This window comes from Lathyrus oleraceus, chromosome 5 (genome assembly GCF_024323335.1).
Source record: "Lathyrus oleraceus cultivar Zhongwan6 chromosome 5, CAAS_Psat_ZW6_1.0, whole genome shotgun sequence".
Classification (NCBI taxonomy): Eukaryota; Viridiplantae; Streptophyta; class Magnoliopsida; order Fabales; family Fabaceae; genus Lathyrus; species Lathyrus oleraceus.
The window spans coordinates 346,317,402-346,329,808 of NC_066583.1; the positions used below are offsets into that span (position 1 = coordinate 346,317,402).

General features: G+C 31.7%; 1 protein-coding gene across 1 annotated transcript; it reads left to right on the forward strand.

Moving 5' to 3' along the window:
* Window positions 1–774: 774 nt before the first annotated feature.
* Window positions 775–3,952, forward strand: LOC127084563 (omega-3 fatty acid desaturase, endoplasmic reticulum). The gene is made up of 8 exons (XM_051025045.1): window positions 775–1,209; window positions 1,314–1,403; window positions 1,509–1,575; window positions 1,749–1,841; window positions 1,949–2,134; window positions 2,231–2,311; window positions 2,715–2,852; window positions 3,602–3,952. Exons 1-8 carry the CDS (start codon window positions 890–892, stop codon window positions 3,791–3,793), a joined length of 1,167 nt encoding a protein of 388 aa, XP_050881002.1. The 5' UTR covers window positions 775–889; the 3' UTR covers window positions 3,794–3,952.
* Window positions 3,953–12,407: the final 8,455 nt, after the last annotated feature.

Consider the following 12,407-nt stretch of genomic DNA (forward strand, 5'->3'; position numbering starts at 1 on the left):
GTATATAAAATGATAAATTTGTTCGGCCTCAATGTTTTTCCTTTTAACTATTTTAATAATTATGTTTATACTTTTCATAAATATTGTCATTACTTCTAAATACATGCCATGCTAAAATAATTTTTCTTTAAAAACTAAGTGCAATGAGTTTAATTCACGAGTTTAATTGAAATACACTGACAGTGTAAAGAGATTTTACATCATCAGTTAATCATAGCCGTCGGATATTAAAAGAAGTTTGACTTTTATTTCAAAAATCTATAAAATAATACAAACGGGTGATGGTGATGAATCAACGGTGTAAAACTTTTTACACTGACAGAGTATATTAATTAATCTCTTAATTCACTTAATTTGATAAATTTAAGATACTCACGACTTAAACAAATTACTAATGATAAATATTTAACATTTTAAGCATCCCACACAATTTTCCTTTTGCCTCACACATTTCCATAAATAATACATTTTCTATAATTAGCATAAATTCTTCCTTGTTTGATTGTTTCACTCTACCTAGGCATTTTTCTTGGCCATAGAAATTCAAGCAATGGGTATCTTTATATATCAAATATCTTATAAGAGGTTGTCACAGATTCGTTCAATAAAGTAATAATACACCAAAAAGAAAGGGTAAAAAGGGAAAAACTATTTAATTAAAAACATATACTAATAAAATAGTATAATAGTAATAATAATAATAAATTAATAAATTAATTAGTAAATTAAAAAAAAATACTTTTTTTTGTTATATATACATGACCCCATTTGTACTAAAAGAATTCATCAACATCTAGGTTTGTACTCTCATCTTACATCTATCTATAATATTGCCTTCTTTTTTGAGGTTCCACACCACAAACAACATTGTTAGCAGAGAGTAAGAACAATGGTTGTTCAAGAACCTCAAAATCTGCTACATGTTGGTAATGGTGATGTTCTTGTTGATGATGAAAAAAAACACCACCATACAAGTTTTGATCCAAGTGCTCCTCCACCATTTAAGATTGCAGAGGTTCGTGCCGCGATTCCGAAACACTGTTGGGTTAAGAATCCATGGATTTCTCTTAGTTATCTTCTTAGAGACATTTTCATTGTCACTGCATTGGTAGCTGCTGCAATTCATTTCAATAATTGGATCTTTTGGCCAATTTATTGGATTTCTCAAGGAACTATGTTTTGGGCTCTTTTTGTTCTTGGACATGATTGGTATTCTTTTTTTTCATTCATTTTTTAATTTCAATAATTTTTTTATGTTAATTTAACTCATAGATTTGTTTTTTTTTTGGTATCTGTGTGTTTGATTTGAACAGTGGCCATGGAAGCTTTTCAAATAGTGTTAAGCTGAATAGTTTTGTGGGCCATATCTTGCATTCTTCGATTCTTGTTCCATATCATGGATGGTTTGTTCTTTTTTTTAATATGATTCTTTTTAAGATGCTTTTCTGTTCATTTTATTCTGTTTAAGATTCTTTTTTCTTTTTTTTGAATCTGATTTATTTTTGCAGGAGAATCAGCCATAGAACTCATCATCAAAATCATGGTCATGTTGAGAAAGATGAATCCTGGGTTCCTGTATATAACTTTTTCTTTCTTTTCATTTACCATGAAATTTACACAATTACCGTAACAAAATTACGATGATTGTGTCTATTTCACGGTATAATCTTAATTTGTCTAAAATGGTGAAAATCTTTGTTAATTGTTTATGATATCATGTTTTTGTGTTTGTATGTTGAATGTCTCAGTTGACAGAGAAGATGTACAAGAGTTTAGACAACATGACAAAAACAATGAGATTTACTTTTCCTTTTCCAATCTTTGCATACCCTTTTTATTTGGTGAGTGATTCTCTTACAACATTGTTTGTTTTGTTTTGTTTTGTTACATTATAATTATAAATAATAATTTCTAACAATTTTTTTTATTTATGTAAACCACATTTCAGTGGAACAGAAGTCCTGGTAAAGAAGGTTCACATTTCAATCCATATAGCAAATTGTTCACACCAAGTGAGAGAAAAGATGTGTTAACTTCAACATTTTGTTGGGGTATCATGTTTTGTGGGCTTGTTTATTTATCCTTAATAAAGGGTCCTTTTTTTATGCTCAAAATCTATGGAGTTCCTTATTGGGTAATATTATTATTATTATTTAATATTTATTTCACATTTTCTTTTATGTTTAAAATTAGTGTAAAAGATTTACTTTTTTTTTCTTCTGATATGTAGATCTTTATCATGTGGTTGGACTTTGTCACATATATGCATCACCATGGTTACTCTCAGAAACTACCTTGGTATCGTGGCAAGGTAATATAAAAATATTATTATTCAAAAAAATTTGTCTCTGTTTTCTTGGCTGTTATTCGGTGAAAGAGAATCTCTAAAAGCTAAGGAATTGGACTTTAGTTTCAGATTTCTTTTTCTTTTTAAATTCCTTTATTAAATATATATTTATATTATTAACCAAGATATTTTGAAGGTGAAATAATATAATTATAAGCAATTCTGTGTACATGAAAAGTATTTAGGAATTTGTTCTAAGAAAACATGTTGGATGTAAGTTTTTAAATAAGGGTCGCACATTGATATAAATAGTATAGATATTATGATGCTGATTATGGTAATGTGAAATAAATAATAATTTGTTCTTTTATATAAAAACGGTGAATAATGATATCAGTGTCGTAATAATATTTTGATAATTGGACAGGAATGGGACTATCTAAGAGGTGGTTTAACGACCGTGGATCGTGACTATGGTTGGGTTAACAACATTCACCATGACATTGGCACACATGTTATTCATCATCTTTTTCCTCAAATTCCACATTATCATTTGATTGAAGCGGTACATTCTCTTTCTTTCACTCTTTTTGTTTTTTTACTTTCTCAATAACAAAGGAATAAAGGCCCCAAACAATAAAGAAAAAGGCCCACAATTCAACTTGCATAGTTACCTTTGAAGTGGAGTGTGACAACACAAGGACTTTGTCTTTAATGTTAGGGTTCATACACTAGACTTAACTCCACTTGCATGTTTGTTTAATTTCCATTGAAAGCAAACAAAAAAACCCTCAAAATTTGTCATTGTTGCATTTTTACCAGATTTTACAATATAGCCAATCTCAACCATTTATTTTATATCTAACTATTCAGAATTAAATTCACTCTCATCATGGTAAAATGAATCCGACCCATTATACATATATATTTTGTCTGTATTCTTTACGGGATAAATTAAAGTTTAAGAGCTGTATCCTCTCTATATCATTCTCGCAACGTTTTTTCTAAAGACAGATTGATATTTTAGACTCACATTCTCTAATATGATAATTTTATTCCACCCCCATTATTTTTAGAAACTTTGCACGGGTTTGGCACAATGTTAGTTGCATGTTTGAAAGAAATAATGATAAAATATAAGATGCATTACCATATTACTTTTATTAAGGGAAGAAAAAATGAATGAGAAAGTGTGGGGTGTATTACCAAAAGAGGAGGTGTGAATAGTTACCGAATATAGAATCAGAAACAAACAGTGTCATTGAATCGTACAATAAAACATGTTTGTGTTTGTTTTTTCCTGTGTGATTTCAGACAGAAGCAGCAAAGCCAGTGCTAGGAAAATATTATCGTGAGCCAGAGAAATCTGGGGCAGTCCCATTCCATCTCTTTAAGTACTTTCTACACAGCATGAATCAGGACCACTTCGTCAGTGATTCTGGAGACATTGTTTTCTACCAAACAGACCCTAAGCTCCATAATAATTCTTGGACCAAGTCTGAGTAACATTCATTCTCAACTCAACCACTCTATTACTTCTTAGCTTTTTACTATACCTAATCCAATTATCTCAATTTATTGTATTACATTTTACTTATCAACCATTCCTTTAGAAATGTACCTTATAATATTTATCAATAATTCATCCGTTTTTTGAGTGATTTATATGATCCATGGTTGTTAGCTTATAAATGCATCACCTACTTTTTTTGAGTGAATTAGTAATTTGCAATATGTTTTGGTCTGAGCTAATTTCATATCCGTAGAGGATGACAACATTTCTCGTGATGATAAACAAAACATACAATTGGCCACACCAACGATGAGGTTGCAATTTTACAAGATCAAAGGGTACATAGTAAGAATGTTACGTCACTAAGGGTTGGAGTTAAAGAAAGCAATATAATCTGCAGATGTCAAAAGCTCAACCCGACTCGTGATCTTGATGAGTGATTCATCACATTAAAGAGCGTCATTAGCACCATACACATTTAAGAAGGATATTCATTGCAAAAGGGTTGGAAGGCCCAAGACTCTAAAACTAACTCTTATAGGATTAAATTAGAGCATTCTTAATGCATCATTCACACACATATAATTACCATTTATATCATAAAATCAGCATTACATAGGTGATGTTAACATAAAATCAAATATTATATTTCAATATTCTAGTGGACGCTTCAACATCTTCATAATATCTTCGACCGATGTTGAAATCATCGCTTCCACCTCGATCGAAACTTTTGTTTTGAAACGGAAAAATATATTCCACACAACCCTTACATCTGCATCTGTCTTGAATTCATAGTTGTTGAACTCAATCTTTCTTTCATTGTTATTTGACGGTGAACGGTACTCGAGCGTCATAATTTTTCAATTATCTCCATAAGATAGGAGATTTTACACTTTGTATGACAGATCAACAAAAGGGGTGTACTCATTTATCTTAAACTTTCGCTCGAGTGTCACACTGAAAAAGAAGACATTTGCGACATACCAGATGATGTTCATTTGCGACATTTGTGACATTTTCTATTTGTATGAGACATGATACAATAGTCTATATTTATAGTAGTTGTAGACAAATATGAACCTAAAAAATTATATCTTGTATTAGTGGAGGTTTCAGAGATGCATCTCCAGTATCACTGATCCGTTGTCGCACACGGGTCAAAAACGAGTAACTATGAACGGTAGTCTAGGGAAGCGACACTCGAGTATCGTATCGCAAGGATTCTTGTATTATTGTTAACCTAATGAAATCGATTTAAGGGGGGTTTATGTTTTAGTGATCGATTTAGAAAACAAAGTAAAAAAGTGATTAAAATAAGTTATTATAAAATAAGTCAATCTACTGTTTTTCGTTTCCGGCTAATCACTGATTTTTACCTATCAATTCCCTAAGCGGCTTCGATCTCTACTCGATTCAATTTCGATTGACAAACGCAATACATATATGATAGATTAATATTCCTATATTCCAAATTAAGCAAACGGGTTACTACAATCGTGAATTAAGCAAACACGATTTACAAACGCAATTTAACGACAAAGCGACGAAAACGGCGATTAATAGTTAGGAATGCAATCATACGAATTTAATCAAAACCATTCCATAAAATACAGATTAAGCAAATGAATTTTCATAGAATAGAATTGAAAGAGAAACGAAATTAAATTGATAGGATAAAAACCTCAAAGCCTTGGAAATTCGGTTACAGCAGATTGACTCTAGAAGATTAGTTCCTCTTCATGATCGCCCAAAGAAAAAAATTATCGTGAATAATGTGTAAAACGCTATAGTGCAACGTCTGCTCCTTTTAAACAAAATAAGGGTTGCACTTATAATTCAAATTGGGCCGGAAAACCTAAATTCGGCCCAACAAATGGCCCAAAAGAAATTATTTTCTAAAATATGAAACTTCAATGAATTATTTGAGACATCTTCACACCTAATCAGCTTTTGTCTTCAACACAAAAGTTGTATCTCTTTCTCTCAGCTTTCCAACGCATGTGAGAACGCGCAAAACAACATTCCGTAGCTCAAGTTATGACCTAAACAATGAACATGTATCAAATAATCGCTAAAACTGAAGATATCAAACGAAAATAGATTAAAGGAAATCATGAACTTAAATCTAAAAACATAATAAAATAGGAAAATAATCAAAATAAAGTAGATAAATATCTAAGTACAATTATAGAAGAATATGCATCAAAATGCACTGATCAAATTCCCCCACACTTGAACTTTTGCACTCCGAGCAAAATTACAATTTCAAAACAAAAGGAAAGAAAACAGAGCATGCACTTCCAAGAGTTTTCAAGATACAAAGTACAAGCAGAATTCTAAGTCTAAGCTTCAAGAATATGGTGTTATTAAGCAACTTTTTGTGACATTTAAATCAGATAGGAAAACAAATTACCAAAGAGTACATCAACAGCAGTAAGATCCTCACAGGATATAATTCACTCAACTCTCAAGTGTTTAGATTAACTGTTTACACTCAAAGCACAACATGAAAGTTATTACTACCATAAGCTTGAAAAGACTCTAACATCCACAATTGAAATATATGCGCACAAAGATCAAAAGGACTTTTATTTGGTTGTAACGTGGCCAAAGTAAGGGTGAGATAATTCCTAAGGGACTAGGATAAAATTCAAAGAGATAAAAGAGACTTGAAAGAAACTGCGGGAGTTGAATTTACAAAATATTTCATTCACTTGAACAACTCTATAGCAATTGTTTTCTCTTTCTTCTTTCTCTTTTTATTCTTTTTTTTCTTCAGAAGGGATATGTATTGACATCCTTCTATTTTTTCATTCATTTTTTTTCTTTTTCTATTTTTTTCTTTATCTGCCAACTTTTGAAATATTACAAACATAATTATTCAACCCCACACAACTCCAAACAAGACTCTTTCAATCCTTTGAATAGGGTGATAACATTGTTTTTCACTTCTCGCCTTGTAATGAGTTTTAAACAAAAAAAGGGAAATAGGCTCAAGGGGGTTTCAAACAAGGGATGATATTATTTCAGGGTTCGCTTTTTGGCTAACTGGCTAAAAAAATAAAAAATAAAACTGCCTTTATCGTATCAGTGTGCACAAGTAAACAACAACATCAACAAGAGTCAATTCAAGTTCTAGAGACTAACATACATGAGTGAATTACACAAGAAAGAAAGAGATCGATTTTTGTATGTTATCCATATAAGGCTCAAAGCTCACAAGGTTAATTGATATACCACAAATGATGTACGATTCAAAATTTAGTCCTACCTATCATACTAAAAATTCACATCAAAATTTTCACATCACACCACAAGACTTTAGTCAAGAGAACTAAGAAAAATACTCATAATTGTAACTCAAAAACTAAAGGAAAAAACATGCAATTTTTTTTAAAGAAAGCAAACAAAAATCAAAACAGAGAAAAACTGAAAACAAAACAAATAAATGGTTCATTCCCCCACACTTAAAACATACATTGTCCTTAATGAAAGAGCATAAATATAAAATAAGAGTGAGAGAAAGGAAAGAACACACCCGAGGAGTCAAGGCGGGTAAATGATTGCATAAGCAGTCTTTCCCAAAGAGAGCTCTTCTAAAGTCTCTTCTTCCAAAGTCGGGTTCTTATGGAGTAGCTTTGGGTAGTGCCCATTGACATTGAAACTTTGATTAGTGAATTTGCCTTGTATTCCAGGACCAAAGAAGCATCTTCGATAATTAAAAGTGTTGAATGGGCACGTGAAAGTGATCTACTCTTTCATAACATCAAGAATCAAAGGATTACGGGGATGCCTCACTACTTTTATTTCATCTTTAAGTGGAATTACGGGGATGCATATATATATATATATATATATATATATATATATATATATATATATATATATATATATATATATATATATATATATATATATATATATATATATATATATATATATATATATATATATATATATATATATATATATATATATATATATATATATATATATATATATATATATATATATATATATATATATATATATATATATATATATATATATATATATATATATATATATATATATGGGCTAATATCGCGAGTGTCAGCCAAGGTCCATCCAATTCCCTTCTTATGTTTCTACTTAAGTTGAAGCTTTGATGAATAATATGAATCCTCGGGAAATGGTTTAGGCTCTAAAGAATGTGGTTGTTCAATGGATGGTATGTTTGGGGCATCCGGAATATCAAGAGCTTCAGCTACATAAACAACTTCATTTACATTGTCACCCTGCAAGGCAACATCAATCTCAGCACAAACAGCACAAAGGTTAGTGTCAGTACAACCATCACATGAATAAACATCATCAAACCCAGATAGAGATGGAAAATCAAGTGAAAACAATTCAGAAAAAGTGTCATCAATCAACTCAGAGATCAATTCAATATGAAAAACATAATGCTCCTCCAAGGGATGTTCAATGGCATCGAAAATGTTAAATTTTGCGACAATGTCACCAAATTCCATGGACATGGTTCCATCGTCAACATCAATTTTTGTTTTCGCTGTTTTCATGAACAGTCTGCCTAAAATGATGGGCGGTCTGCTTGAATTTGTTTCTCCATACATGTCCAAAATGTAAAAATCTGCAGGAAAAATCAAGTCATTAACTTGAATAAGCACATCTTCCACTACTTCAATAGGGCGAGCATTGCTTCTGTTCGCTAGTTGAATGATTAAACATGTATGCTGCAAAGGACCAAGGTCAAGGTTATTATAAACAGGAGTAGGCATAACATTAATGCCCGCTCCCAAATCAAGCATGAAATTTTTTCGAATTTACTATCCCCAATGGTACAAGGAATAGAAAAAGTTCCTGGATCTTTGCACTTTTGTGGCATGTCCTGAGTGAGGGCTAAACTAGTAAGTGAAGCGTTAGGCTGAATAAGGGCTGAAACATTTCGTCCCAAATTTACTCTCTCATTGCCTTTCAACCTTCTCTTACTTGTGCACAAGTCTTTCAAAATTTTTGCATATTTTGAAACCTGCTTAATCACATCAAGAAGCGGAATATTTACCTCCATTTTTCTGAACACATCTAAAATCTCTCTCTCTTTGTCTCCATCACCAGTCCTTTTATTTTTCAGTATTCTATGTGGGAAAGGAACTGGGGGCACATACTCTTTCTCTTTTTCCTTTTCAGTTTCTACCACAACAGAGGGTTCAGTTTCTATCACAACGGAAGAAGGTTCAAGTGTTACCTCAATAACTTTTTTATTTTTTTTCTGGGGTTGGTTCTGTTACCTTCCTAGATCTTAAGGAAATTGCACTCACATTAGCATTAGGGCCTTTTGGATTCACAACTGTTTGGGCATGAAGTTGGTTTGATCCATGGGCTTGCTGCATGACATTCATTGAAGTCACAAGTTGTCCAATCTGTGTCTGCAAAGTTTGAATACTGGAGTTTGTTTGTTGCTGAAATTGAAGATTACTCACAACCATTTGCTTGATAAGATCCTCTAATGAAGGTTCAGAAGGTGAAAAGGTGGTTACTTGTGGAGGGTTATATGGTGGTGGTGGTGGAAGGGGTAACATCAATTATTTCATTAAAGAGGTAAGTTCATCAATTCTGGTTTCTAGAGCTTTGTTGGAAGAAGAAACCTGAATCTCATTCACACCTTTTGCTTTGACCATAAAATTATCCCTTGTTGTGAACTGTTGGGAGTTGAGCGACATGTTCTTAATCAAGGATTTAGAAGCAGCTGGAGTCTTATCAAACAAGTGCTCCACCACTAGCAGCACCTAAAGTGTCTCTTTCCATTGGTATCAATCCCTCATAAAAGTATTGTATTAACAGTTGTTCAGAAATCTGGTGATGAGGATAACTCGACACTAACTGCTTGAATCTCTCCCAGTATTCGGCCAATGATTCCATGCTAACTTGTCTAATACCACATATCTATTTTCTTATTGAAGAAACTCTTGAAGCAGGGAAAAATCTTTTTAGGAATATTTTCTTCATATTATCCCAACTTGTAATAGAATTTGGCTCAAGATAATATAACCAATCTTTTGCAGCACCTTGTAGTGACAATGGAAATGCTCTAAGCTTGACATGATCTTTGGTAATTCCTTGAGGCCTCAATGGTGTAGAACACACAACCTAAAATTCTTTTAGATGCCTATGTGGATCCTCTCCAGCAAGACCACTAAACCTTGGCAACAAGTGTCTTAAACTAGATTTCAACTCAAAAGGAAAGATAACATCAGCATATTCAATACATAAACCATTGTAATTCATACCAGGAGCAACAAGTTCTCTCAGAGTTCTTTGGTCAGCCATATTAAACTCAATAGAAAAAAATCAACAAACAATGAGAAAACACATAACTAATTCAGCAATGCAACAACAAATAGGAAAATACTGACAGTGTCCCTATTAAGAAAAAACAATTGAAATACGGAAAAAACTATTAAAATAAAAAGAAAAAAATACAAAAACACAAAAATTAATCTAATAACGTCAATTAAAATTTTTGAGAATTTTTTCGGAATTTTCTGAAACTATCGAAACAGAAAAAATATCATAAAAAATAGAAAAATAAAGAATTTCTGGTTTTTAGGACGACTTTCACTATTTAGTCCCTAAATAAAGGCTTTTGATTCTTGATTTTTCCTAGTTAATCGAAAAAGAATCGGAATAATTTGCGACAATTTTCTTAAAAAAACAGATTTTTTATCCTAAAACGCAAAAAGACCAGAACGCAAGAAAGTTAGGGCAAAAGAATGTTAAAACACAACATATATGACTATAATAATGGTTAAACTATAATAATGGTTAAAATCTACAAGAGTCGCCGACAACGACACCAATTTGATACGTTGTCGCACACGGGTCAAAAACGAGTAACTAGGAACGATAGTCTAGGGAAGCGACATTCGAGTATCGCATCACAAGGATTCTTGTATTATTGTTAACCTAATGAAATCGATTTAAGGGGGTTTATGTTTTAGTGATCGATTTAGAAAACAAAGTAAAAAAGTGATTAAAATAAGTTATTATAAAATAAGTCAATCTACTATTTTTGGTTTCCGGCTAATCACTGGTTTTTACCTACCAATTCCCTAAGCGGCTTCGATCTCTACTCGACTCAATTTTGATTGACAAGCGCAATAGATATATGATAGATTGATATTCCTATATTCCGAATTAAGAAAACGGGTTACTACAATCTTGAATTAAGCAAACACGATTTACAAACTCAATTTAACGACAAAACGACGATTAATAGTTAGGAATGCAATCATACGAATTTAATCAAAACTATTCCATAAAATACAGATTAAGCAAATGAATTTTCATAGAATAGAATTGAAAGAGAAACGAAATTAAATTGATAGGATAAAAACCTCAAAGCCTTGGAAATTCGGTTACAGTAGATTGACTCTAGAAGATTAGTTCTTCTTCATGATCGCCCAAAGCAAAAAGTTATCGTGAATAATGTGTAAAACGCTATAGTGCAACTGATGTTTCTTTTAAACAAAATAAGGGTTGCACTTATAATTTAAACTGGGTAGGAAAACCTAAATTCGGCCCAACAAATGGCCCAAAAGAAATTATTTTCTAAAATATGAAACTTCAATGAATTATTTTAGACTTCTGAACACCGAATCAGCTTTTGGCTTCAACATAAAAGTTGTAGCTCTTTCTCTCAGCTTTCCAACACATGTCAGAACGCACAAAACAGTATCCTGTAGCTCAAGTTATGATCCAAACAGTTAATATATATCAAATAATCGCTAAAACTGAAAATAGCAAACGAAAATAGTTTAAAGGAAATCATGAACTTAAATATAAAAACATAATAAAATAGTAAAATAAGAAAAATAAAGTATATAGATGTCTAAGTACAATTATAGAAGAATTTGCATCAAAATGCACTGATCAATCACCTTATTCTCTTATTCCGGAGATGAATCTCCAAAACCTCTCCTGATCCAAATAGAAAACAGAACTTGTGTGTTAGCAAATGGATAAATCTTGTGGCAAACATGAAAATATATTAAATTATTTGAATTGTATATATTACACTTTAATAATATTAATACACAATTACATATAATTAATTTATGACAAAAAACTAAAATGAATCGAAAGATTTGTTGCCGGCTAAATCTAAAAGTATGGGTGGTACCCCCTTTGACTTTTGTGCATTTGTTTCTCTTTTAATGTCGTTCAATTTGGTGAACTCTTGCATCTTTTCCAAGTCTCAACTTTTGTTGTTGAATGAGTTGTCCACTCAACTGATGTAAGTGGTATAGGGTATCCGATTTCAAATAAACTTGAACAAAGTGGCGTGATTTTAAAAGCCACCTAATGCACATAATACGATCATTTGAATTTTGAGGTGGAACGATGTGTAATGAGAATTTTTTTCTCGAAAAACCGCATCTTATAAGATCAATACACACTCTATCATACATACTTGATATGAGATGACCCATTTCAGGGAAAAACATCCATCCTCGCACGTTTGATACTTAGAAACATAATTGTTATCATCCAAAAGTTTATGTAGTTGTTGTATTTCACTTTTATTCCCCCATTAGCGCCTTG